This window comes from Condylura cristata, unplaced genomic scaffold (assembly GCF_000260355.1).
Source record: "Condylura cristata isolate star-nosed mole 26May11 unplaced genomic scaffold, ConCri1.0 scaffold00002, whole genome shotgun sequence".
NCBI classification, from domain to species: domain Eukaryota; kingdom Metazoa; phylum Chordata; class Mammalia; order Eulipotyphla; family Talpidae; genus Condylura; species Condylura cristata.
This window is the reverse complement of record NW_004567103.1, coordinates 38,244,862-38,272,089: the sequence shown is the minus strand read 5'-3', so window position 1 is coordinate 38,272,089 and position 27,228 is coordinate 38,244,862. Positions and strand designations below refer to the sequence as shown.

The 27,228-nt window shown below is 36.5% G+C and overlaps 1 protein-coding gene across 1 annotated transcript in view; it reads left to right on the top strand.

The window, feature by feature from the left end:
* The window catches only part of ITGA4 (integrin, alpha 4 (antigen CD49D, alpha 4 subunit of VLA-4 receptor)), a 68,481-nt gene that overhangs the window by 36,758 nt on the left and 4,495 nt on the right, over positions 1 to 27,228 (top strand). Inside the window, exons 16-22 of the mRNA XM_004674474.2 lie at positions 8,133 to 8,282; positions 10,239 to 10,315; positions 22,088 to 22,238; positions 23,936 to 24,031; positions 24,680 to 24,759; positions 25,145 to 25,234; positions 26,881 to 26,971. Coding sequence (XP_004674531.2) covers positions 8,133 to 8,282; positions 10,239 to 10,315; positions 22,088 to 22,238; positions 23,936 to 24,031; positions 24,680 to 24,759; positions 25,145 to 25,234; positions 26,881 to 26,971 — 735 coding nt within the window. The remainder of the gene's footprint in view (positions 1 to 8,132; positions 8,283 to 10,238; positions 10,316 to 22,087; positions 22,239 to 23,935; positions 24,032 to 24,679; positions 24,760 to 25,144; positions 25,235 to 26,880; positions 26,972 to 27,228) is intronic.

The window sequence follows — 27,228 nt, the reverse complement described above, 5'->3', positions numbered from 1 at the left end:
ATTTTAAATAGTAGCCTCAGCTTAGACTTAATTTTCCCTTAGATACATATTCCAAGCAAATGCAAACAAGCATCAAGACACCCATACCCTATTAAATGCTAAGAGCTATAATCCCTGTGCAATTTCCTCATTTCCCTTAACAGTTTCTATTGTTGTACTAGAATAAAGCTATTAGATGGTTGTGAGAATAGAGTGATATTAATGTAATTATTTTTATATTTATATGCTAAGAATAGAGTGATATTAATGTAATTATTTTTATATGCTAGGAATTAAAGGTGGATTTTTTAAAATCCTAACTAGTTGTGATTTTACTTAGGTTAGTTGATTTTGGAGCCTAACATTGAGATTGTTTAACAGCAACATTAAGATTAACATTAGATATTAACAAAGAAACATACTGCATTGAATTTGTATAAATGGCAGAACTTGATCTGATTTGTTGAGTCCTATTTCTTGGCATTGCTGTGAATAATGGTTCACCAAAATTGTATACTTTCTTTGGAATAAGTCCGTAGTAAAAATGACAGTTAAGCAGAATTTTCTCTGCATTTTGCATGTAAACTTGCAGTGTTACCATGTTGTCAGTGGCAGGAGATAACAGCCATTGACTTTGGCTAATGTCAAACTAAAGCACTTAGCTCTGGCATTGGTACATAGTAGAGCCTTTTTAAAGAGATGATTGCTTTCTTCAGCATTTTTTCCCTTCCAAAACTGCTTTGCTTTTATTTAATACATTTTAAGACTCATACAAAAGACAAACTCCAATCCTTTCTTACAACCAGCCTAGGGAGGTTGTAGGAATCACAGAAGCAGTTAGTTGCCCACAACTTTGAGTTCTGTCAAGAAGCCTGCCTATTACTTAATAAAATATCAGGGTACTTGGCCCTCCCTGGTGGTGCAGTGGGTTAAAGCACAGCACTAAGAAGCTTTAAGCCACTTATGCATGAGTTTGATTCCCGCCTGCCCCGGAGGTGATCAACATGGCAAGGCAGACCTCTCCTGACTCACCTGCAGCTCCTTGATCTGTCTGCTCTGCACCCCACTCTGTCTCTGGTGAATCCTCTCATCCTCCACATCTCTGGCCTGTACCCCAGTTCTATAGGAATAAATAAATCTTAAAAAAATATCGGGGTACAATTGGTACATCATACCCCTGCATGGTACCTGAGGCATGCTAAGATATTAGCCTTACCGTACTCAGACAGTGTTAGAGACTAGAACAGTAGCTTTTATTCTTCCATCTTTTCAGCAATAGTGGAGAAGAAGACAGAGTGCTCCCATGGTAAATTAAACATACCCATATATTTGACCTCAGCATCCCTTAAACTGAAATGCGATGATATTTGTTAATTATGAACTCAGGTCCATAGCCTCCTCCTCTGAGAGGAATCCCTGCTGGCTAGTTGGGCATGCTTTCCTTGTATAACTGTTCCCTTTCATCATATCTTAAATTACCTTATATTTAATAAGCACTAAATTAAGTTAACCTAAGCACCATTTATCAGTTAACCTAATTATTGAGTACCTACATTGTCTGAGATTCTGTTTGGGGCATTTGTGTACATCAGTAAGTGAAATGTGTGGGTGATGCTAAAAAGTAAGAAGGAAGGCAGAGTACAGGAACATGTGGAGTGCTAGAGGAGTGAAGGATGCAGTTTTAAATAGAGGGGTCAGCATAAGCTTCATTCAAAAACTAACATTTGAACAAACTTGAAGGAAGTGAAGAAATTACCCAAGTATCAGTAGATGCTCAGGATCGGTAGTTATCAACTTCAGCATACCTTTGCATCATTTAGGTGGCTGAGTACTATACAAATTGCTGGGTTCCACCTGGAATTCCATACTCAGTACCTATCCAGTTAGACCTGAAATTTTGCATTTCTGCAAAGTACTTAAGTGATACGCTGATGTTACTAGCTTAGGAATCCTATGTTAAGGATCCCTGGTCTAGGAGAAAATTATTACCAAAAAAAGCTAGATAAAAATATCATAAGAAAAGAAGGTGCCACATTGTTTTTGGAAACAATGGAGAAGCAAGGCTGGTTGGAAATTGAACTAGCAGAATAATGGAGAATCACATCATAACGAATCTGTGACATTTTCTGAGTTGAAAGAGGATATGATGTTGAGTTTGGGGCCAAAAAGTGAGATGATATTATTAAGTAATAAGGAACTGACTAGTTGCTATGTTGAGACTAAAAGTAGAGAACCATGGTTGACTCTGTAATAACCAAGGTGAGAGATCATGGCTGCAAACCACCAGTGAAGGTTATGGCAGTAGATGTGGTGAGAAATTATTGAAGGCGGATCCTGCACAGTTTGCTAACATGCTGAGTTGAGCATTTAAGAATGATTCAGGAAGACTGAAAGGTCTATATTCCAAACAACTATAGGAAGATAATTTTCATCAGTAGAGACAATATTACAAGGGAAATAATATTAAAGTGGGGAATTCTGGAGCTGGGCTATGTATCTGCTGAACTGGAGAGGCCTGATTTTACTTGCAAGTGTAAATATCAATTATGCTTTTGTATATACTGATCTGAAGTTAAGGAGAGGCATAGAATTGCAAATAAAATATTTGTGACACGTCTTTATCATATGGTGGCTTTTAAAGCCATGAGATCACCACAGATGGAGACGGTCAAGGTCTGCCCTTCTGGTTGTATAGCAAGATTCTAGAGGGAGGAGAGACATACTAAGGTAATAAGTTGGAACAATAGGTTAGTAAGGAAGAAAACCATGAGCTTGTAGCATCCTGGAAGAAAAGTGAAAAAAGCAGAGAAGGGGGGATGTTACTACAACGCTATCTGTGCTTCTGGTTGGTCAACTAAGATGAGGGCTGATCACTGGGTTTAGCAATGTGAAGTCTACTGGTGATTGTGACAATAGTGTTTCAGAGGAGTAGTAGGGGAAAAGGAGCAGAGGAATTGGAGGCAAAATATCCATGATTCTTCACCAAGTTTTTATCTAAAGAGAACCAAGCAAATGGAACTGAAGTCAGTAAGTGACAAAAGAAGTGGAGTTAGGCATTCTTTTTATTGTAAGATAACATCTTTTTAGCTGATCATGTGCTATAATAGACTAAAGATTTTATCCTATATATGAGGGGAGTAAATAGGTCAAAAAAATTCTCAATAAGGCAAGGGTGGGATTATTTATACAAATGAAAGATGTGCTCCAAGTAGGCACATACTTAGTTCAACTCAGTGTTTGCAGATGATACATAGATTTGGTGGGAGTACGGCAGAAGTTCTCTTCTGATTGCTTTAATATCTCAGTGATGTACATAGCAAATTTGTTAGCTTGGATAAGGGTGGGGAGATGGGGTTGTGGAAAGAAGAATATATAATAGACTTCTGGGAAAGTGAGAGAGTCAGGAGAATTTGGGTGTGACATGGCTAAATTATGATCTATTTGTATTATGGCCATAAGTGAGATTACTTAGTCTGGTTGGTTCCCACCACCCCCATCACATTTAAGTAAGCTTATAGGTAAAAATTACAGCTAATGAAGAGCTACAACTCACCAAGGCTGTGATTCGATAAGGAAGGGGACAACAACCTTGAAGGAGTATGATTAGATTCTTGCCATTTCGTTTAAGTAGGATGAAAAGAGGAGAGAGGACATGGAAAGTAAAGGGAAAATGCTGAATTGGAGGTCTCAGTGGGATCAGCAAATTGCTGAATTGAGTATTAAGGAGAATGAGCTGGAAAAAGTCTCATCAATATTGCTACATATAAAAGCCATTTGGGACCTGAAGGTGCAGAAAAGACTGAATTTTGTTTATATTCTTGTTCACAAATTCCTGGGTTATCTCATGCATATGAAAGTCTTTCAGCCTATTTGTGTTTATAAAACCCATTAAGTTCTTTGATGATAGAGAATCTGGCAATTAAAACAAACCCAAATCTCATTATAAAACTTGAGCTTTTATTGAGTCCTTCTCTTTTAATCACACATTATTCTATTTTCATACATTGTATCTTCCAGGAATAGAGGAGACACTTTTAACCTTACACCTTGCCAAACCTTCACCTATATGGCACAAAAACATAACTTTACATATCTTTGATTAAAATTATTCTATACAAGTATCTTCCCATCCCCTTTCAAGCACAGATTGAATGACCTTCCCTCTTCCATACTATTTTCATATTTCTATGAAAGTACATCCCCCCAAATATGTGTGGATTTATGGGTTATACACGTGACTATAATTAATAGATATTGCAGTTTTGTATCCCCAGAGCCTGCCTTGTACACATTAGATCCATGAGTAGATATCTTCAAATGTTTATACCACTGTTTATCATGCAACAATATTTGATAAGTATTTCCTGGCTCCACCCTTTAAGTAAATTTCTTTACTACATAAATACAATAAGAGATATGGGCCTACATTTCAGTTCTCAAGTTGGCCATAAATAAAAATATCCATCAAAATCAAACAAGACAGACTTTGTATAATTTCAGGCCTATCCTAATTTGCATGCTGTGGGTACTCTATTTTATGTAATTGTCCATAAAAATGTGGCATGGAATCTTCATTATTTTTAATATAGATAGCACATGCCCATCCAAATTAAAAATTTTAAGCAAATCCACTTTTTGCTCCCAAACACTTAATTAGTCACTTTAAGACATTTTTAATATTATAGCTTTTGTACTTAGGTGGAGCTGTTAAAGTTAAATAAGTGTGAATATCTGTCAAATACAGTTCTTGCAAGAGTGCACGTACATTTTATATATTGTGAGAAAAGCATAATTAATAGCTAATTAGGATAATGAAAGTAATATACACCAGATGTAGAGAAGACCTTGTGGAAAATTAGTATGAATTAGATAACATGTGATTTGGTCAAAGCAAGCTTGTTGAGAAGAATTAAAACAGTGGACATGTGGAGGGACAATCAGTGGCTGTCTAGCTCCTCCACCTAGGGAATAATTTAATCAAGTAGCTATTGTAATACTCAGGGCTTCAAGCTGTTCCGTTTTCACAAGTTGATAACTTGGGATTTGGGTCTTGATTTGCAACATTCCTTTATGGTCAAGGTTTCATGTTGAGAAGATCACTTATCAAGTAATTTAATAAAATAATCTCCTTGTATAAGAATGGAAAGTTAATAATTTTGAAGATTTTCTTTCATGTTCCAAATCTTCAGGTTCCTATTACTTAAGACAGCTATAATACTCAATATGTAACTTATTTTTTATTTAATGTTCAGTGGTTGACATTAGTCTGTCTCTCTATTTTTCTCTGAGTCCTTCTAAATGTTCATGAGAATTTCTTATCACAGGTTTCCTCTGCTATCCAAAATTAATACATGCCTATTTGGTATGATTTGATAGGTTACTCTTCAGTTCTGGGTATGGTCAATATAAATTAACAGGAACAGCATCCTCACATCACCAAAATAATCTACCAATTCATACTTAATAGGCATTCTCTAATTTTTGGGTAGTAAAGGAAATCTATATGAGAAACTAGGTTAAGTCATTCATTGGTTGGCTTACTTACATAGCCACATTTGAAATTACATGCACTTGATTATAATGTCTAAAGTCCTTACTAAGTATCAGACATTGTGCTAAGTGATTTATGTACTATTGAATTTCACAACAATAATGTGTAAGTATTATAATTATCATCATCATCATTACCATTTTAGTTTGATGTAATTGAGTCATAGGCTGTGCAATTTGTCCAAGGTTACAAAGATAATAAGTGCTGATTCTGAGCTTTGAACCCCAGAACTTTACCTCCAGTGTACTTGATTTTAACCACTATATGTGTATATCAATAATGTTGTGATATAGAAAAATTGCATCCTTTTTTATAATTATGTAAAGGCATAGCATAGATGCAGCCTTTTGTGAGCTATGTGTCATCTTTATTTAGTTCATTGATTTTGGCAAAGGTTGCTATAGATGAAAGAGTATTACAGTCATCTGCATGACAATTTTTTTTTTCTATCCATGAGGGACTATTAATTGATGAAATTTAGAAAGCTGTTCTGTATTTGCTTTGAGATGGTAATGTTTAAGCCGAATCCCAAACCTGACATGTCTTTAAATAGAAACCTGGTCTACTGACATTAATCCCTAAGAGGTCTGTCAATTGGCTGTGTCATAGATTTACTGAGAAACTCATCATGCATAAATATAAAATTTAATTATGGTTTGTTAATATGTCTAGCCCTGGTGAAGACACTGAAGTCTCTTCTTTAATAGAGGGACTTTGTAAATCTGCTTTTTAAAACAAGAAATGGACATAATCAAGAGTAGGATAAAACTGAACTTCATGTTGAACTGGACTACAGAATGCTTCAAAGTATATGACCAATTCTTCATGTGCCTTTTGAATGTAGTGATAATTCTAATATAAAAAAAAAAAGGCTTGCTTGTTTTTTTTTTGGTTGGCTTTATCTTCTAGTAGGTCTGCCTTTCAAGTCCTGATATCATTTCTAGTTTAAACTTTGTTATGTCTGAGACACTTGTTTTATAGATCTACTATCAACATATCTTACTTCTTAGCATATAATTGTAATTGAATTGTTATAATTCCTTATAAATTATTTTGTTAGTAAGATCTGATTTTTCCCACTTTCTTCCATGAAAAGGAAAAATAAAGGAAGCTATTTTAATACACTTTTTTTTTAAAGATTTATTTATTTGTGCATACAGAACTGGGGTACAGGCCAGAGGCTCAGGGGCGGTGAGAGGCTTCACCAGAGACAGAGTGGGGAACAGAACAGGCAGATCGAGGAAGTACACTGCTGAGGGGAGCAGCAGGCCGGTCAGGAGAGGTCTGCCACGCCATGTGGTCACCTCCAGGGCAGGCGGGAATCGAACTCATGTGGAAGCAGCTTTAGATTCTCAATGCTGTGCTTTAACCCGCTGCGCCACCAGGGAGGGCCTTAATACACTTTTAAAATCTCCTTTCTATCATAAGGACCTCTTGATTAAATGCTTTCCCCAAGTTACTGTGTGTTATGTTTCACCTGACATCCATGTGTCTTCATAGGCTTGACATAGTAGATCACATTTACACTCTAGTGGAAGTGTCTCCTTAGTAGGATGGTAAATAGTTTAAAAGTTGTTCTCTTTTTGGTTATAATTCTGTATGTACATATGTATGTTAACATTAACATTTTTGTTATTGTTTTGTTTGTAATCTCCCTTTTAATAAGGAGTATAGTAAGTAATCAAATGAAAAGATAATTTTTAAGTTCTTGGGGAAATGTTTTTAAAAAATAAAAATTTCTGCATGTAGAAATAAAGAATAAACTATGTGATTTGATAGAGTAATAAATTTAGGGGCAGTAGACAATAATTGAAAAAACTAATCATTTTAAGCTATTTTTGACTATATATAAGTAAGATTAAGAATGAAGAACCATATGTACACATCAGTCAGTAAAATTACAGAGTAAAATGCATTCCAAACAGGTTATAACTCCTGTGTAACTGGTAAATTGAAGAACCATCTTTGTGAAGTATAAAAGCATTATACTGAGAAAAACTGTAGCAACTATTATTTACTAAACTAATAGGATACAACAGTAAATACACAAAACAAATAGCTTCCCTATATATTATTCATGAACTCTTAGAAAATATAATTTAGAAAAGGCCCATAAAAATAGCAAAAATATGTTTCATAATGAATATGAATCTATTTGAATCTCAATGTTACTGAGAGGCATTTAAAGAAAACTCAAGTCCAAAGCAATGTCATGTTTCTACAAGTCTCCTACAGGGAAATAATAAGTAGAATAAAATGTTGATTGACACTTTAAAATTACTTATGAAGAGTTTATAATGGAAAATGTTTATGTAATAATGTCCAGTTATAAAAAATATGCATAGAAACAGTAAAGAAGGAAATATGTAGATATAACTATTTTTAGATAGTGTGGCTTATGTTGTGTTTCTCCTAAAAAAAAAGGCTTTTATAAAGTGAAACAAAACTCAAGTTTTTTTAAACGGTTTAGAGTAAAAGTTAAGAATTTTCTTTGACCTGCATGTGTTGTGAGGTCTTGGGTTATAGGAAAAGACGAGCTTTTATATGTTTTCATGTACATGCTTGTTGGCATTGTTAACTTTGTGATTTGAAATTCATGTAGAAAGATGTGCGGGACATCCTCACCCCAATTCAGATTGAAGCTGCTTATCATCTGGGGCACCACGTCATCAGCAAACGAAGCACAGATGAATTCCCACCACTTCAGCCAATTCTTCAACGGAAGAAAGAAAAAGACAAGATTGAAAAAACAGTAAGAATGTTTGCCTTTTCTTTGAAATATCGTGATGCACAACTAAAGGATTGTTTCATATTGTGTAATTCTGGGGGAGTGAGCTGGGAGCTGACACTGGTTTATGAATGGGTTTTTTTATGGGAAAAGATTTATGTTTTGTCTTTGTTGTTTTTTACATCTCTAGGATATTGAATTGAATATTTAAAAATACACAGTCATACCCTTGGGTTCCCAAATACATAAATGCTAGCATTCCTCCCCTGGCACCTTGCCAGTGGAGAGAATCCACGCTCGTGAGCACGGGGATGGGAGTGTGTGCGAACTGCTCTCTAGCGTCGCCATGCATGTCCAGTTGATCTTTATTCTCACTTTCTAGCTCCCCTTCTCTTACTCCGTTTCGCACACTCTAGCCATGGACTCACTTATTTTTTGTTAGTCAAAAATCCCTTGCTGAGTTTTACTCATTTGTAGATGTTTTTCTTTTACACAACAGGTTTTACTCTGAAATTTAACTCTGCTTTTCAGCCATGTCCTGGTTTCAAGAGGGTCCTCTGTGCTAACCAGTGAGCTGCTCTCCCTAAAACCATTTCCCTGACCTTGTGTTCATTGCCAAGATTCAGTCGTCTAGACCTTTCCTGTCCAGCAATGCCAAAACATACATCAGCTGAATGTTTGGGGCATGCTGGAAGCTTTAGTTAAAATTTTTATTAAAGTATTTTCTAGTGGCATGCAGCATGTAAGAGGTGAAAGGAAGGTTAAAGAGTCTAGCTCATCTCTTACCCAGACAAAATTCCCTCTCAGTCACTTAAAGACATCAGAAGTCAAATGAAGATGGTTATCTGAAGAGCAAAATTTCTCTCTACCCTTCTATGAAAATATTTATGGAATTCAGTTTTGTCACTCTTTGTTGAGCTTCAGTGTTTAATATCAATTGTTTGAAAAGTCTTTAGTAATGAAAATCTCAATACTATAAGTCCACAACTCAAAGCTTTGTGACTTGTAGTTATGTTAGGAAAACCTACATTTTGATTCTGAAGTGACATTTTTTTTTTTTTTTTTTTTTTACAAATAAGAGTGGTAGGAAAAATCATTTAGGGAAAGGTTTCCACCTTGCCTCTGCTCCCAGGTGTAGGCTGCCTGTGGCCTGTTGTGCACATTCTAGTCATTTCCCATTTCATGTACCTGCTCCTTCTGACTTTCTTGTTCTGCTGCATCTCTTTCATATTTTCCTCTCAACTTCCGTAGTCTCTATGCTTTTTCTTTCATCCAGCCATACCTCAGGTCTTTCCCTGTGTTTCCCATGTGGTATACAGAGTATCTCTGTTTTCTATTAAAATATCCAGAATTAAACAACATCTGGAACGTTCATGATATACTTAATTTTATCCACTGTGTCCTGAAAAATTTCTACATTTTGTTAGTCTTTAAAAAAATAGAAAAGCACCTACCATCAATGAAAATTAAGTGCCATGCTTATGTGTAACAAATGGGGTCAGGTTGCTGCCACCACAGAAAATTGAGAAGAACCTGACAAAGAAATGCCTAGCAACACAGGTTTTAAACACATAGGGTACTGCCACAGTTTGCATAAGTTTAATTTTTCTTTTATAATCTTGTGAAAAACTGTCATATTTCTGCTTAACAAATCCAGCCTTTACATTTGCCTGTTGGAAGAACTTAGTTTCTTTATCTATGCAGTTAACTTGCCATTTGAACCTTCTGTCTAATTCTTAAATGGAACTTTTCAAGCAAGGTAGAATAAGAGTCATCTTACTTTTTCTTGTGTGTTTATGAATTTGTTTTTTCTTGGTGGTTGTCGTATGATGGCGTACACTTGAGGAGCTGGGGTGCTATATTTTGGAATCGTATACCAGATTGAAAACTAATGTTTCCTTAATAAAAGAAGAAGAAGAAGAAGAAATACATTCCTATTGATTAAACTGAGATGCAAATTTTGTGATATCTTATTTACAGGTAAACTTTGCAAGATTTTGTGCCTATGAAAATTGTTCAGCTGATTTGCAGGTTTCTGCCAAAATTGGATTTTTGAAGTAAGTGTAATATACTCTGTTTGTATTAAGATGTGATAATGAATGTGTATTTGTGGGGTTCTAAAGAGATACAGAACTAATCCTTGGGGGTTAGCACTGTTTAAAGAACTGAAAACAAATCTCATACTCCTTAAGAGAGATACAAGGACTTGTTCATCCCCACAAGCAGTACACACTTAGAGAAAACCATTTCTTTTGAAAGAATGAGAATTTCTGAGCACTTCATAACTTTGTGAAGTATTTTTTACCCTTTATTGAAATTCAGAAGGTATTTCAGAATTTGTGCCTTGGGCCATCATTATCAGAGCTGTAGATATATTTTAGGTATTTGTGAATGATTTTAATAGAGTTTTGGTGTCAAAATGAGCTAACCTTTGCTACATAAAAAAAAAGCTCAATTTTTCTATCACCCAAGAATCTGATTACAGACTGGTATACAAAAACAAACAAAAAAAAAACTAGATGAGTGCTGTTAGTAATTTATGATGGGAAATGAAACATTGCAGGTTTGTATCCTGCTTACTTCTCCTATTTTAATTGTTTCTGCATAGCAGAGGGAAAATGTGAAAGTGAAGACTAGAGAGAGAGAATCTACAGTTCACATTAAGGGTTGATTACACACAGGAACTGCGAGAGGTGAAGAAGTTGTCAGCAAAAGGACAGGGAAATGTGAAACTCTTTGGGGAGGTAGAGATATAAAGTAGGCAATTTAGATTGAGCATGTCAACTTGGGAAGGACGTCTGTATGTAGCTCTCCACTGGAAGTCTAGATCAGGATATATTTGGAAGTCCTCTATATTCGGTGACTACTGATCATGCCCTGGGGAGTGAGAGATGGGAGGGTAGATGTGAGAATGTCGTAGAGGAAAGAAATAAGAATCAAATCTCAGTAGAGCAATATTATTAAAAGATGTAACAAGAATAGGGAGTCCTTGAGGGAACCTGAAAAGATATCTTCAGAGAACTGAGAAGAGCCAAGTCCATGTGAAATAATCTATGGATAGTACAAAAAGAAGACCTAATGTTATAAAGATGTGGTAAAGATCAGAGAGCATACAGAAAGGTCATAGGAGTTGGTATTTAAACTGTGACTAATGGAAGCGAAGAAGGATATTACTGGCCAATTTTAAGGTAGAAATTTCAGTGTGATGGGTAGCCAAAGTCAGCATGTGATTAAGAGAGTGTACTGAAAATAAGTTGGTTCAACTGGCACATTTTTATGTTTTTATCAAATGTTCTTAATCATAGGAAGATATACATATATGCCAGGGTCAAAGGCAGGGAAAAGAACAAATTGGAGAGGGAAAACAACCTAAATCCATGGGGCAGTATTTTAGGCCCTCCTTGCACTCTCCTCTGATTCATTTGGCAGTTGTTCACTTCTTCTTCTGAACCACTTTTGCTTGAAGTTTCATGAGCCATCCTACTCTTCTACATTCTAGCCTGGCCTCATGGTCTTTAGAAGGTCTTTGATTTTAGCTGTTATCTACCTAAATGGTGCTTTTCAACTCCTATATTTTCCCTGGATACTCTTGCCCACAGTGACAACCCTATGTGTCCTGCCTATGCTTTTGATGCCAAGTCAGTATCTCTGAGGTGACATCCACCCAGCTGCCAGAGATAACCCACACATCCACTTTTCTAGGCAACATGTCCACCCAGGTTCCCAATCACTGGCCGCCAATGACATGACCATTAGTTAACTATAAGTGTCAGACATCTAGTGCACAGTCTGCATTCTTCTTTCTTTCTTAAAAAAAAAAAAAAAAAGATTTATTTATTCATACAGAACTGGGGTGCAAGCCAGAGATGTGGAGGGTGAGAGGATTCACCAGCGACAGTGTGGGGAGCAGAACAGGCTGACTGACAAAGCACACTGCTGAGGGGAGCAGTGGGCAGGTCAGGGGAGGTCTGCTGCGCCATGTGGTCACCTCCGGGGAAGGCGGGGATTGAACTCATGCTGAAGTGGCTTAAGCTTCTTAGTGCTGCGCTTTAACACTCTGTGCCACTAGGGAGGGCCCTCTTCTCTCTTTCTTATTCCTGACATCTAACTTACTATGTCCTATAATATTACCACCGATATGTATTTTTTTTTTTTTTTAGTCTATCATACTTCTGTATCTCTTATCACTATTGTTCTAGCCAGTATCCTACCTAGATTGCTGGACTGTCTTGCCTTTGGTACTACTGTTCTCAGATTTTGCATTCTTCTAAATCCTCTACCACAGTTTCCAGAGTGAGCTTTAACCCATACACATAGTAGCAACACTTGAGTGGTTTATTGCAGCATTTAATCTAAATGCTTGAGTTCCCTTTCTCTTCCATTCTTTGGTGGTAGAATACTTGCAGTTGCCCAGCTATTGAGTCTGACGTTTCCTAGATAAAGTCACCTCTATCCCAGACTACATAAACTTAAGTCACCCTGTGTCCCTGATCCCAATTGCACCTGAGCTTACCACTGTAATATCTGTCTTCACAGTATGCTTCAGGTCGCTTCAAAGTGAGGTCCTATCTTTTTGTTACCAGCTCCTAACACAATGTTTGAAATGCTGTGGGTAACTAATAAATGTTTGTTGGAAATGGAACAAGATGCTAAGAGAATCCACATCTATGACCAGATGAGACTGGGTTAGTGGAGTTAACTTTAGATAGAGTTAAGATTCTCTTTATTTTGAGCTAAGCATCTATGAAAAGATGTTTGATGTAAAGAAATTGTATTGTGGAAGACAAGGAAATGTGGAGAAATAACAGATGGTCAAGATAAAAAGCTAGTCTATATGTGGAAAGTGAGGTCTTTAAGGGATGGCTACTAGAAAGAAATGGGGAAAAATTTAAAATAGTTGTTATGATAAACAGAGTGAGAGTCAACCAGAAATGAGTAGGAGGTTGACAAACAATGCTATGTACCCTGCTGGGGCGAGATCACATATGGCAGAGAATAGATTAATTATTTTCATTCCAGCAATGCCAGGATCGCCTTAAGCATCCACAGTTTGAGGGCCAAGAAGTGCCCGACCCTATTTGATAATTGGACTTTATACTTAAATTATCCAGATTGGCTGCTTGTATAGCCCCAAACAGTGACTACTAACTTTATGTCACAGCATGAAATGTGATTCTTTTGTTGATTTATTAGTTGATTAATTTACCATCCTCATTGTCTGGTATGTATTTTCTTTGTGAAATGCTTACTTTTCTTGGTGTTTTCCTAAAAGGCTTAGTTCCCTAGTTGTTTTTGCCACTGTAGCCTTTGATGAGAAGGAAAGTTGTGTGTGGAGTTTATCTAAGCCGTAGATAAGAAGTGTTTTCATATTAGCTCATACACTTCTGTGGGTTTGGCACCTTTTATTGCAATCCCAGTGGGCTTTGAGAAAGTGGCACATTGAACATTATATGGAAACATTACCGAGAATGCTTCTTCTATTAAAAATGAAAATGCCTCTTATTTAATTAAGATGCATTACTTTTCATTTCATTGAATTTTTTTCTTAATTGAATACATACTTTCCTCAACAAGAAATTACATAATCTATTTTGCTTTTTAATTTGAAGTGGTAATAGATGTTTTACTTGAACTAAGTTCACCATGTTTTCAAATGGCAGCCAACAGAGGGCAGGGTAGTGTCTCTCGAATTCTTTGAATCACCTGCATGAGAATCCCTTGGGAATTTGATGGAAATTCAGTTTCCTTTACCCTAGATTATCCAAATCAATAACTATGGAGACATGATCAGGAAAGATCCGTTATTTATAAGACTGCAGGTGGCTCTTCCACACTAAAACAATATGGTACTGAAGGAATTTCATTTTTGAGTTTTTTTGTTTGTTTATGCATTATTAATTTTTGTACAGAATTAGATTTCTCCCCTCATCCTGTAGTTCTTCTACCCCCATAGCACTATAATTCAGCACCACAATCCCTTGTGCTCATCCCACCCCTATTTAGACCCTCAACCTTACTCCCACCTCCCTTGCCATTTGCCTCAGATCTATAGTCAGCTTGCAAGTTTTGTGTTTTTCTGATCCTTTGGTCGGTTTCTCTATATTCTGCATGTAAGTAAAACCATCCTATATTTATCTTTTGTCTTTGGACTTATTTTATATAGCATAACTAACTCCTCCTTCATTCATGTTGCTGTCAATGGTATGAGTTTATCTTTTATGATCCCTGATTAGGATTCCATTGTGTATATAGACTACACATTCTTGTCCATTTATTTGTTTAGGGCATTTAGGTTTTTTCCATATCTTAGCTATTGTATATAGCACAACAATAAACATAGGAGAGCAGGTTTCCTTTTGGATTAGTGTTTTTTTGTCTTGTGGGTATATTTTTAGGAGCTGAATCACTGAATCATAGTGCCGATCCATTGTAAGTGTTTTGAGGACCCTCCATTTATCTTTGTATAGTGGCTGGACCAGTTTGGATTTCCACCAGCAGTGTTGTTTATGGGTCATTCTCACAGGAGGGAGATGGTATCTCATTTTAGTTTTGATGTGCATTTCCCTGATAATAAATGATATTGACACATTGTTTCATATGCCCATTGGCCATTTGCATTTCTTTTTGGAAAAGTGTTTAGCTCTTCTAGCATTGTTTGACTGGGCCGTGTGCTTTGTTTTTGTTGAGTTATGTAAACTCTTTTTAGATCTTTGATATCTATCCCTTGTAAGTTGTATGGTGTGCACATATTTTCTCCCATTCAGTAGAGTGTCACTTGTGTTGGTTGCTATCTTTTTTGTTGTATAGAAGCTTTGTATTTTTATGTAGTCCCAGCTGTTTTATTCTCCTTTGTATTGCTTACTTCTAGAGATGCGTCCTTAAAAACGTTTAGGAAGTTTAGGTCATGGAGTCATTTGCCTATGTTTTCTTTTATATATGCTATGGTTTTCAGTCTTAACGTCCAAGTCTGTTATACATTTTGAGATAGATCTTTGTCAATAGTATGAGATGGTAGTCTAGGTTCATTCCTTTGCATGTGGCAGTCTAGTTTTCTCAGCATCATTTACAGGTCCAGACTTCAAACTATTGCAAAGCCATGATAATAAAATCAGTATAGTGCTACAACAAAAACAGATGCAGAGACCAATGGAATTGAATAGAGAGCCCAGAAGTAAAACCACTTACATATGGTCAACTAATATTTGACAAAGGTGCAAGAATATACATTGGAACAATGAAAGTCTCTTCAGGAGTTTGAGTTTTGAAGTCAAACTAACCATTTACTAGCTGATTGACTTTATAGAGAAAACTTTTAGCCCCTGTAAACCTCTTTCCCTTTTGATAAGGAGATAAACAGTAGATACTATGTTAAGTTGTTTTAAAGCTAAAATGCACTAAAACAGGCCAAATACAACAAACAAAACATGGCACACAGGAAGTTTCAATAAAAGTAATTTTTGAGACATTTCGGTTTTAATATATTTATAGATCATGATGAAAATTTTAGTTTGGTCATAAATTGAAATATTGCCAATAACTTCTAAACCTTTCTGTGTACTTTCCTGGCTTCTTCCCAAGTTTGCTGACTTTGTATATCCTGGGAGTGCTGCTGACCATGACTGGGTCATTAGGTTTTAGCCTTACGAGATTTGCAGTGTCTTGAATGCCAGTGGAAAGTATAAATGCCACACCTTACACATCAATTAGGAAAGTTATGGGCTTTTTTTTTTTTAAGGCAAAATTTCTAATTCCTGAAAACCCTTCTGTTTAACTTTTTACGCTCACAGTGAGAGGTACTGCTTTGCATTTTTAGTAAATTATACTGAATTAGATTAAAAAAAATTGCTTCTCCCACTAATGTGTCCTCTCTCTTTGTAATAATAAGCAGTATTATTCTGAATTATATGTTCTATGCACTCTCCTTCCTATATATGACTCCAGTGGTACCAGCTGCATTTATGTCCCCAGAGCTATAGACCTGCTCTAGGTAAATGTATTCTCGGCGTACATGCTATACATAAATCTATACTCGGTGAAAGGATATGGATTTCTGAATACTGTAGTAGTAGACTGCCAACCACAAACTAGACAGTACTGATGTAGTCTGCCCTGTGTTTTTCTAAGTTGGGCTTTCTCCCTGAATATAAATTTTCAGAAAATAAACTACATTCAAATGCACTTCCACTGTAAAATGAAAATTAACACACATGATTTGATCAAATATAGCATGGATTAACCATCATATCAGCAGTTGGAAATCAAATCTTTCCTTTATATTACACTCCAATGCACTAGCTGTGCTTCCAGGTAAGCCTTGTGGGCTTTTCCTGGACAACTGCTCCTATCAATTAAGAGTGCTTTCAACTGCAAGGAAGAGTATTTGCTAATAGTGACTTAACCAATAATGGCATGTAATTATGTGGCATACCAAGCAATCTGGAGGAGTGGTTGCTGGTTTGGTGAGCAGCACCTGAGACTAGGCACTCACGCTCAGCTTTCCACTTCTCTTGGCTTTTGCCCTGTGATCACCAGAGGTAGCTGCAGCAGCACCAAGGTACCTGATGAGAAAAAGATGAAAGCAAAATTCTGTGTCCTCTCAAGGCTGTCTAAGGCAACTCCAGGCACTGGAGTGTCTCAGCAGACTTCTGATTAACCCTACCAGTGTTGCATTTGCACCTTAAATCTATCCCAGGTGAAGAAGAATGCTGAATTGTGATATTATGGTTGATCATAATTCTTTCCCTGAAGCTGAACAAGAGCCTTGTCGTCTGTGATAGTGGGGAGGTTTTGCCTGAATGACCGGGGTTCTGATAGTAGTTAAGAAAGGAAATCACTGTTGCAAGACAGTGACCCATGGAACAATAGCTGCCACTATGCTGTTACCCCCAAGCAGCAAATTGAACAAAATCCTTCTTTTAAAAATGGATGTAGTAAGAATATTTTCCTAATTAATCTCATAATTGGGCAAGATGAACTATCTGCTTTATACACTGTCACATGCTAGTAAGTCTAGTTCAGTCTTCCAGTTCATGTTCTTCCACTGTGCTCCTGTGGACCTCAGTGACTTTGTCTTTTTTTTAATAGACTTCCTAGATGTCAGGTAACTGGTGTATTGATGAGAAGTTTCTAATGTTTTCTTTTTTCTCAAGTCAATAGTAAAAAGAAGGTAAAATTTTACTCAGGCTGCTAGACTTGCTCCAGATACCTTGCCAGAAATACCTATCAGTTTACATTATATTTTATCTCAGCATCTTGATTAAAAACAAGTTAGTAACAAAGCACTAATTCATCTTATCAAAACAAAGTGCATTCATTAGACTCAGACTCTGGGGAGCATTTCTTGCAAAATAAAACAATATCATTCACTCAGGAAAAACATAGAGCCTACTGCTGAAATACCTAACTTTTCTATTTTCCTCTTTCACTTATTAAGTTATGATTCTGTATGTACACAGTACTTCCATTTGTTTAAATTATGAGGATTCTAGGCTGCTTTGTAAATTTCAGGCCTGCATTATGCGTGTTTTAATGAAGAATGAACTCTGGTTCCCGGGAAAGCTCTGGTTCAGTCTTGTCGCACTTCCAGATGCACACCTGGTCCTTTATTATGTCTCACATAAAGAGCTTGTGGATGTCTTCCCGATGGCACCTTGTTCATGAAGGAAGGTACAGTAAGGTGTATGTCAAAAAAGAAGTAGAATCATAATGATGGTAATATAGCAAAATAGCTTCAAAATGGAAATAAACCAGGAGTCTAGCTGCTGAAACGTGAACATTGTGTTTCTCTTTAATTTGCTGTTGTCTTGGAACCTAGCTGTTTATGCAGGGCTTTCACCTTCTGTTGCTTGTGTAAGTGCCAACTTCTTTCCCAAAGGTGTTCAGTGACTAATGCTTTGGTTCCAAGCCAGAATATTTTATAAATGTCTATTTCTAGGCAGCTCTTCTACAAGTCTTAATTAAACTTTAATGTCAAGCTGAAGTTTACTTTTAGAACCTCTTAGGTTCCGTTAGTTGTAACATGATTATAGAACAGTAGGGGGAATGTAGGACAGCCGTGTTGCACGTGTTTCTCTCTGCCATTTAACACAGAGCTACCAAGCAGATGTGCTTCTACCGTAACACAAAGGTTTTCGACACCGGAAGAAGTCACAGCCACCTCCTAAAATGTAGGGAGAAGCAGCAAACTATGGAGGGTCTAATGATTTCACCTTGAAATGATAACCAAGCTTTGGAATAATTGCTTTGCGTATTAAACATCCTTTAAGAAGTAATATCTAAATCCAGAGATCTGAAGCTAAAGAAGCTACCTATGAATGAACATGTTTTCATTTCTTTCTTCTTAGTGTCTTGAGAATCAGTCAAAGAACTCAGTCTGGGGGGCACTTTTTCCTAATGGTGTGTTCTATAGTGCATGAACTAAGGAAGACTCTGTCAAAATATGGAGTTTTAAATACAGTAATAATGTTGTGGCCTTATTGTTTAATGATACTCGCTTGCTCTATGGTAAGGAGTATTCTTCATGAGGAGACAAGTAGTAAGTATGTTAGATTTTGTGGGGTGGTGATGTTAGTGTCTTCCATTCTGGTGATGTTAGTGTCTTCCATCACTCTGGTGATGTCAGTGTCTTCCTCTGTTAGTGTCTGCCACTCTGTCATAGTGGCACCCAGTCAGCCCATAACCAGCAGAGGTCTGAAATCCCATTCATGTGGATTTTAGGCAAAAATCTTTGAACTCTCACTCTGTGGCTCACTGAGTATGTTTGCTTTACTCTCTGCAGCAGAACATTTTATCTTTTAAATATAGCTCCTTGACGTATGGTATGTTTTGTTAGTTATATGTACTTTGTCAGTATAATTTAAAGTGGTTGCTAAAATTAGCCCAACTTAGACATTTTAAGACATTAAAATCTGGGTTGAAATTCTGGATTAAAGAACTGTAAGGTTCACTCTGCTCACAGATAGGGCAACTGATCCAACAGAATTACACACATGTGTTCATCAAAAAACGATAATAGCTGCAAAGCAGACTTGCCAAAATTCCTAGTAGTTGAATAGATTTAACATATGTGATATATTTACAAAGTAGGATAAATACACCAAAGAGAATAAACAATGTACAACTGTATGCATTGATATAGTTTGATCGTACACTTATAATCTTGAATAGAGAAAAGCTAACGCTCAAAGAGGACATATTCTGTGAATCCATTTATATATACTAATAACAGGCAAAGCCAGTCTGTACCAGGAAGAGCAAGATGGCAGGTGTGGCAGCAACTGGAAGGGCACCGGTAGCACTGATGATGTTTTCCTTCATCTGGGTGCTGATTTCCTGTGTGTATTCAGTTTTTAAAAATTCACCAAGTTGTATATTAGGATATTGCATTTTTCTACATTTGTGTGCTGCCTTGATGAGGAAGTTGAAAATGGGAAACATCAGGAGAAGAACTTTTAAGTTTTAAGAAAACTGTTCAATTTCAGCTATATTAGAGGCATAAAGGTGGAGAAATGTTCCCAAAATTGTAATCTTTGTGCATATTCTGATGTTCATAAGAATTAATAATTTCACCTCTCAAAAGCTATACTTTTTTCCATGACTGATATTACCATGAATATCATGAATATTACCATGAATATTGGTTAGTAGTTGGATTGCTCCTAAAACATGGGTTGTATGGGCTGGGTACAGATCACCTGAGCAGTATAGGTGTTCCTTATCTTAGTGTTGTATATCATCACAGAACAGATAAACTTGACTATAATTTGTCAGAATTTATAATTATAATTTCCAGTATTTTTAGCAAATGTGTATCCGATAATTTCCCCCGTTTTTCTGATGTGTTCCTTTAGTGCCAACCGAACTTCTTAAATGTTTGATACACGTAAACACTTACTGCATTTTTTAACACTCTGTTGCTACTGAGAAAACAATGACAATAATAATGACCCAGCATCTCTCCAGGATGACGTATTATAGTGGTGAGAAAAAATTAGATTGTGAAAATAATGCATTATAGAGCTGCCCGAGGTATTGTGGAAGAAGCCACTACCTAACTTTGCTTAGTGGAAAGCTAGGCTGGGTAAAAAGTATGTGTGAAGTGTAAAACTTTAAAGAACTTGATGTTGCCATTAGGCTGAGCCTTGAACAAGTGTAAGCTAGGCAGATGCATCAAGAGGAAAGATGTTAAAGTAGAGGAGTTGTTGGGAATAGGTTTTCGATATACCTGTCTGCAAGCCAGTGAGTAGTGCAGTGGAAAGTGAGGCTGGGACTAGCTCTGGAAAGCCTCATTTGTCATGCCAGAGTTACTCTATCTTGAGGCACTGCAGGATATTAAACAGGCTCATTTGCTTTCTGCAAAGTGACCCTCTCTGGCATATGAAAACTGGATTGGAGAAAGATTTGAAAAATAAAGCATTACAGGTATAATCCAAATTAACGCAAATTCAATCATGAACCTAACTGCTTTATTTAGAGTTTTATTAATTTAGAGGTTTGTTTTTTAAAAAAAAAAAAAAAAAAAAAAACTTCCTTCAGCTCACCCTGTGTAATAAGAATTAGAGAACAGCAAGATAGTACGTGCCTTTGCCACCCTAGGTGAAAGTGGTATCCTGCCCTGGCCTCCTGGAGCCCTTCATCACAGCTCACTTACAATCACACTCATTTACTTTTGTTTTTGCCGTGAAACATTTTTAGGCTATTTTGCATCAAAGTAACAATGATTTACTATACAGGAGCCTTTATGTTTAGTGTTTCAGTCCTGAATCTTCAAGTAATGCATAAAAGCATAAATTTTTAAACCCATTCTTAAACTCGGTCCTTAATCACATCCTTCTCTGGTTTATCTAATTTCATTTTCTAAAATTGAATACCTAAAAACACCCATTTTTGAGGAAAGCTTAGAGTCATAACATGCTATCACCTGAAAGTTTTCTTTAGTGTTCATTTCTTCTAATCCTCCAATAGGGAGAATGAACTGTTGGGGGAAAGTTTTGCAGTGGCCTCAATACTGGACAGCATTTTAGCTGTGGGACTTTGGATAAATTCCTTTAACCTCAAGTTCCTAATATAAATTTGTGTTGTGAGAATTTCCTGGACTATAAGTAATCCAAATCTTCACCGAATGGTAATTGTTATTACAGATGAGTTAACTGAGGCTAGCGGAGTCTAAGTGAGCCCTCCTCTCAGAAGAACTGGGGTTAGAGCCAAAACTTATGTCTGAGTTTACAGCATTCTGCTCTGCCTAAAACACAGAACAGTGAAGCATTTCTGCAATTCTGTTGGTCTAATTATTGGTATAACTTAAGAAATTAGTTCCAAGCCAACACACTTTAGTTAGACTTGCTTTCTATACACAGTAGTCCTCTATCGTAACAGGCTCATTTCTACCTAACAGTTCTCTAATTCGATGGAAATTTTCTGTCTCCTCTTCTCATTCCCTCTGTTCCCCTCCTCCTTGCCCTTAGTTTCTTGGTCTCTGTGGCAGCTAGTTTGTCTATTGAAGGATGTAAAAAAAAGGGAAAAAAAATTGTGCTTTGCTTTTAGGGAAAATATACTGTGAAATAATGAAGAAAATCTTAAAATTACAGCAAGCAGGAAGTTAAACTGGAACAAAGTAAAACAGACAGGAATTGTTTATTGGTAGCTATTTAAAAGCCTTGTCTTGGGAAATATATCAAAACCACGGGAACTGAGTTCTGTTTAACATGATTTTTTTTTCATCTAATGTCTTGGGGTTATTCCATGGCTTTTCCAAATTAGTATTTTATTTGAGGACAAATACCCCAGGGATTTTTATTTCCCAGCTACAACTAAATACTACTTAATTTTAGGCCACATGAAAACAAAACCTATCTTGCTGTTGGAAGTATGAAGACATTACTGTTGAATGTATCCTTGTTTAATGCCGGAGATGACGCATATGAAACAACTCTGCATATCAGAGTGCCCTCAGGTCTTTACTTCATTAAGATTCTAGCTCTGGTAAGTATCAAAAACAAGGCTAAATGCCCAACAACACTGGAATAGATCAGAATAGTGTGTGTGTGAGTGGGTGTGTGTGTGTAAAAAAAATATGTGATGGATTACTATCCAGTTGTGAAAAAGGACAGATTCTTGCTATTTGCGACAACACTGATTGAACCGCAGAGGATAATGCTAATAGAAATGAGTCAGAAGTAGAAAGGGAAATAAAGATTATCTCACTTAACCTGTGGAGTACAGGAAAATGAAGCAAAGGTTCAGGCAAAACCAAACCAAAAATAAACTTTTACCATCACATTGAAATTTAGGCAACCAGATGGAGAGTGAGAGAGTAAAGGGACCTGTAGAAACAAGGTGGAGGATTGTTGGGGCACTGGTGGTGGGCAGGGGGTGAAAACACAGTTTGGAGAGGACAATTTATAGCCCTCAATCCTCAAAGCAGATATAATGATGCAAAACTACTTTACTTCAACAAACCAAAACCATGAGAGCATGACACTATGGTATTTTATTTAAAAATATATAGGTGGTGTAACTTACTTAAAGTTGAAATATGAATGCCTGGGTGTTAGTCCTAAGACTCAGACTTATTACTTGGGTTTCCATTTACTTTGAAAGTCCTCCATGCTCCTGATCAAATAGTAAATTCCTTGGGGATTAACTTCCTCGAGACTGATTCAACTACCTGCCTCCAATGTGCTGTGAGTAAAAATTTTCAGTTGTCCAAAAAGCTGCTTGAATGCCACTGCTCTTCTCACTGGCACTCCCTCACTTGCTGCTGTGATTATACCCCTATACAGCCACTGTTGGTCTGCCCCACTGGGTTTCCAGTTACTACTTTGCATTTTAAATTTACACTGTCTGTCCTGCTCCAATATACTAGAAGTAGCCAACCTCCACAAATTCTGAAATCCTGGTGTCAGATATACTGCAGAACAAGTTTTTCTCTTCCTGGAAACTTAAAGAAAAGAAATAACACTTCTCTCCTCAGTCATGAGCAAATCCATCATGGTATTTCATAAGCTTGAACAGATATTAATGCAGTTGAATTTCAAAAAGAAAAGCCTCCATTTCTCTTTTGAGTCTCTCTACTTTTATCATCTTACCCATCATTTACCCAGATACCTTTCCTTTGTACTACGGGCATTTAAAGCCATTGGTTTCTCACAGATAAATATCTATTACCCTTTTTCTTAAGATTATTTGTGTCCTATTTGCAACAGTAAGAAGAAACCAATATTCAAGGAAAGTTGTATCTATACACATACAAAGGTATATTTCCTTGAATATTTGAGTATATATGTATTGAATTTACATGTATCATATTGTTAATTGTTATATACAGTTACCTTAAATACATTATCACCTCCTAGACAGAAGAGGACCAATGGGAAATGGAGCTTACGAATTCCTTGTCTCATTTTTCAAGGAACTAGGCCTTGGATTACATAGAGAATGTACAAATGCGGATGAAAACTACAAGTCAAGAATAATTCTGTGGGGAATGTATAATATTAGAATAAAGCTAATCACACATATTTCTGTCATTTATTTATACCCAAAATAAAAAAGAAAATCATCTTTCAGGAAAGTAAATTTTTTAGCGATGATCTTCTTTCCAAAAACTACCCTTGAATTATGTTAAGAAATTCTTGTTCCTTTCCCACCTAAACCAGTTGATTTAATTTTCCTTCTAGGAAGAGAAGCAAATAAGTTGTGAAGTAACAGACAACTCTGGCCTAGTGAACCTTGACTGCAGTGTTGGCTACGTATTTGTAGATCATCTATCAAAGGTAAGCATTTAGCATCTAAATTTTTTAGTAACAAGAATGTAACATTTTTCCTGTTTAAGCTGAATACAAATTTACAACTTTTTACTTGGAGTAAATAGCTGAGTGATGAAATAAAATTAGGAGCATTGGGCTGGAGACCTTCAAGCTTGTGTTTACCTTCTTGGCAACGTGCACTGTTCAAAGGGGGGTAGAGACATGTTTATGTCAACATGGGCATGTGAATGTGTCAATCACAATTCAGTTCCATGTCTCACCCTTATGCAACACTCCCCCACCCCACCCCAGGTGGCCCTGTCTGCCAGGCATGTTACCTCTGCTATACAAAAAGGTGTTTCTGGCAAGAGTCCTCGCTCAAGTTGTTAAAGCATCTCTAATTTTGTCAGTCTGGACCTGCCTGTCTATACATTCAAAAGAGGCTTTGTCTCTGACTATCACTTGTGGAAACACTGATGCGTTAACATTGCCACAAACCTGGCAGCTTCCCTGGAGCTTGCTCCTGATATAGGGACTAGTCAATGGCTATAAAAGCATAGTTTGATTCTGCATTTCACAGACCACAAGATGATACAAAAAAGTAATTTTTTAATTCAGATTATAAAATGTGCACTGTAGATTATAATCCGGGGCTTTTCCTGTGTGTTCTTACAGATAGATGTTAGCTTTCTCCTGGATGCAAGTTCACTGAGCAGAGCAGAAGAGGACCTTAACATCACAGTGCATGCCACCTGGTATCTTTTGTTGTTAAAAATAATTGTTCTAAAGGAAGTGGACTCATCCTGGGAGGAGTTGAGGACTTTAAGGGAGCCATGAACCTGTGTTCTATTCTCTATAGCAAAAAAATTTTGCTTACAAGAGTCAAGAAACCTACACACAAACACACACACACACACACACAATCTGCCAGCATGGGAGTAAATATCAATTTAAATAATGAGAACAAATTTCTTACAGCCATGCCATTAAAATTTTTTACTACCACTTCTGCTTTTACTTCTAACACCAAAGAAGCATTATTGCAGATGTGTTAGGTCTACATGAGATGTAGTAATGATTTCTAAGATGATTTATGTGCTGGATGGATTCTAATATGGTGCATTTTTGTTTTATTCATAGTGAAAATGAAGGGGAAAAGGACAACATGAAGCAAAATAAAGTGACTTTAGCAATTCCTCTCAAGTATGAGGTTATGCTCAGTGTTCATGGGTAAGTAGATAGTGAGGCCTCACCTACAGTTGAAAGCAGTTATTAAATAAAATTGTTGGTTGAAACAACTTAAAAAAATAATTTTTAAAGGAATTAAAAGGACCCTATGCTGTTACTGTGTTTCATAATTACCTTGATGTCATAGTCCATTGCTTATTAGCTCCTTAGTAGTGTAATCCACAGCATAATCATCAAGTAGACTACGTCAAACCAGTGCCAGCTGGGATAGATGTCTTAGTGGCAATGTCCTGGAAGCCTTTCATCCACATGGCATGTGGGTCATGTGCATTTTACATGGTCATACTAGTTGAAAATGGCACGAGTGATGCTCAAAGCTGTAGGGGCTAGACCAAATCACCTCCCTCCAAACCTGTGTCAGCCCAAATAGATTGCAAGATAAGAGGCAGCTGCAAGTGACTTCTCTACTCCTTATTCCCTAATTTGGAGTTCTTCATCCACAGTGCCAAAGCCTACTTCAATGACTCATGATTTTGGTAATTGTTGGTGTGAATTCTTCTGTTTCGAGAACAAATGTGAATGAATGAATGGGATGTTAAGAAAACTTTAATGATTTTACTGGGAATTATGATTAAGTAATTTCTTCACATTCCCTGTCCTGCTAGCTACTTATGAGTGAACCCCAAGTTTGTTTGAAATCACATTTTAAAAGCAAAATATAGTACTAATAGAAGATGAGCTTTCTTGTTGCTCTAAATATAAATCACACCTAAAGATAGAATAAACTATAAAAAAAATCTGTTTGAAACTGATGGAATGAAGTATCAAGTGTGTGAGATTGAACCAGCAAAGGGTTTGGAAAGAAAGCCATTCCAGCAGGGAGTAGGACTCAAAGTCAGTGGGATAAACAAGTACAAGCCAATGGTAGATGCTGTTTTGTTCACTTTCTCTGCTTGATTTTCTTATGCGTGTCCTCTTTTCCATTTTGCAAGTCTTTATTTTGTGCAAGGCATATGCTGCAACTATGAAACAGCCTAAATGCAAACCATCTGAATATTTCTAATTCCTGTTTTGCTTTCCTATAAGTGGGTTTCTAATCTGATATTACCTAATATTACCTGTCAAATATGAGCTACTATTTCTCTAGAAGAATCTCTCCTGAGGTTTAATACTGAATGTATGTGTCTTACCCACAATCTAAAGAGTGACAAACTTGTATTCTAACAAATACTCACTAGTGTTTGACTGTTTCCCAAGACTTGGGGTTCACTCATAAGTAGCTAGCAAGAATAAGGGAATGTGAAGAAATTAATTAATTATAGGCAAAATAAAGGAAGGTATAGGGGATATACTGGAACTCTAGGAAAAACAGATTTTCTCATAATTACCAAATTTATACAAATCACTTAAGGACTAAGAAGGAAGGAATGCTAAGCTGAATGGACCAGGCATTGCTGGACAGGCAAGGAGATGCTGTCACGCTTGTCCCAGCACAGGGCTTTCTCATGTTACTACGTACTAAAATGTTCCTCTAAGAAACCAAACGTACCCCAAGGTGTTTATGAGAAACCCATACTCTATATTATGACATATTTAATATATATACTATATTCCAGTCTAAAGACACAAACTTGTTTGTAATACCTCATCAAATGAAAAGATGAAATTCAATTTTATTTTCTTATCAGATTCATAAATCCAACTTCATTTGTGTATGGACCAAAGGAAGAAAATGAACCAGAAACATGTGTGAAAGAGAAAATGAACTTCACTTTTCATGTAAGTTGCTTGTTTTGCTATTTGTAAAAGGCTAAAGGAATACTGATTCATTATAGCGTCCATCAGTCGGGGTAATCACCACCCTGATGGCAGCTGTGAGGAAGCTGTAGAAAGGAAAAGTGTACTCACAGCCTTTCTTCTTGGGATTCTGTTTTTGTTTTTTTGTTTTTGTTTTTGTTTTTTTTTTCTCTCAATTGTCTTGTACTCAAGCTCACCCCTTTACAATGCAAGTTGTAAAGAGCAAGGAGCAGAGGTAA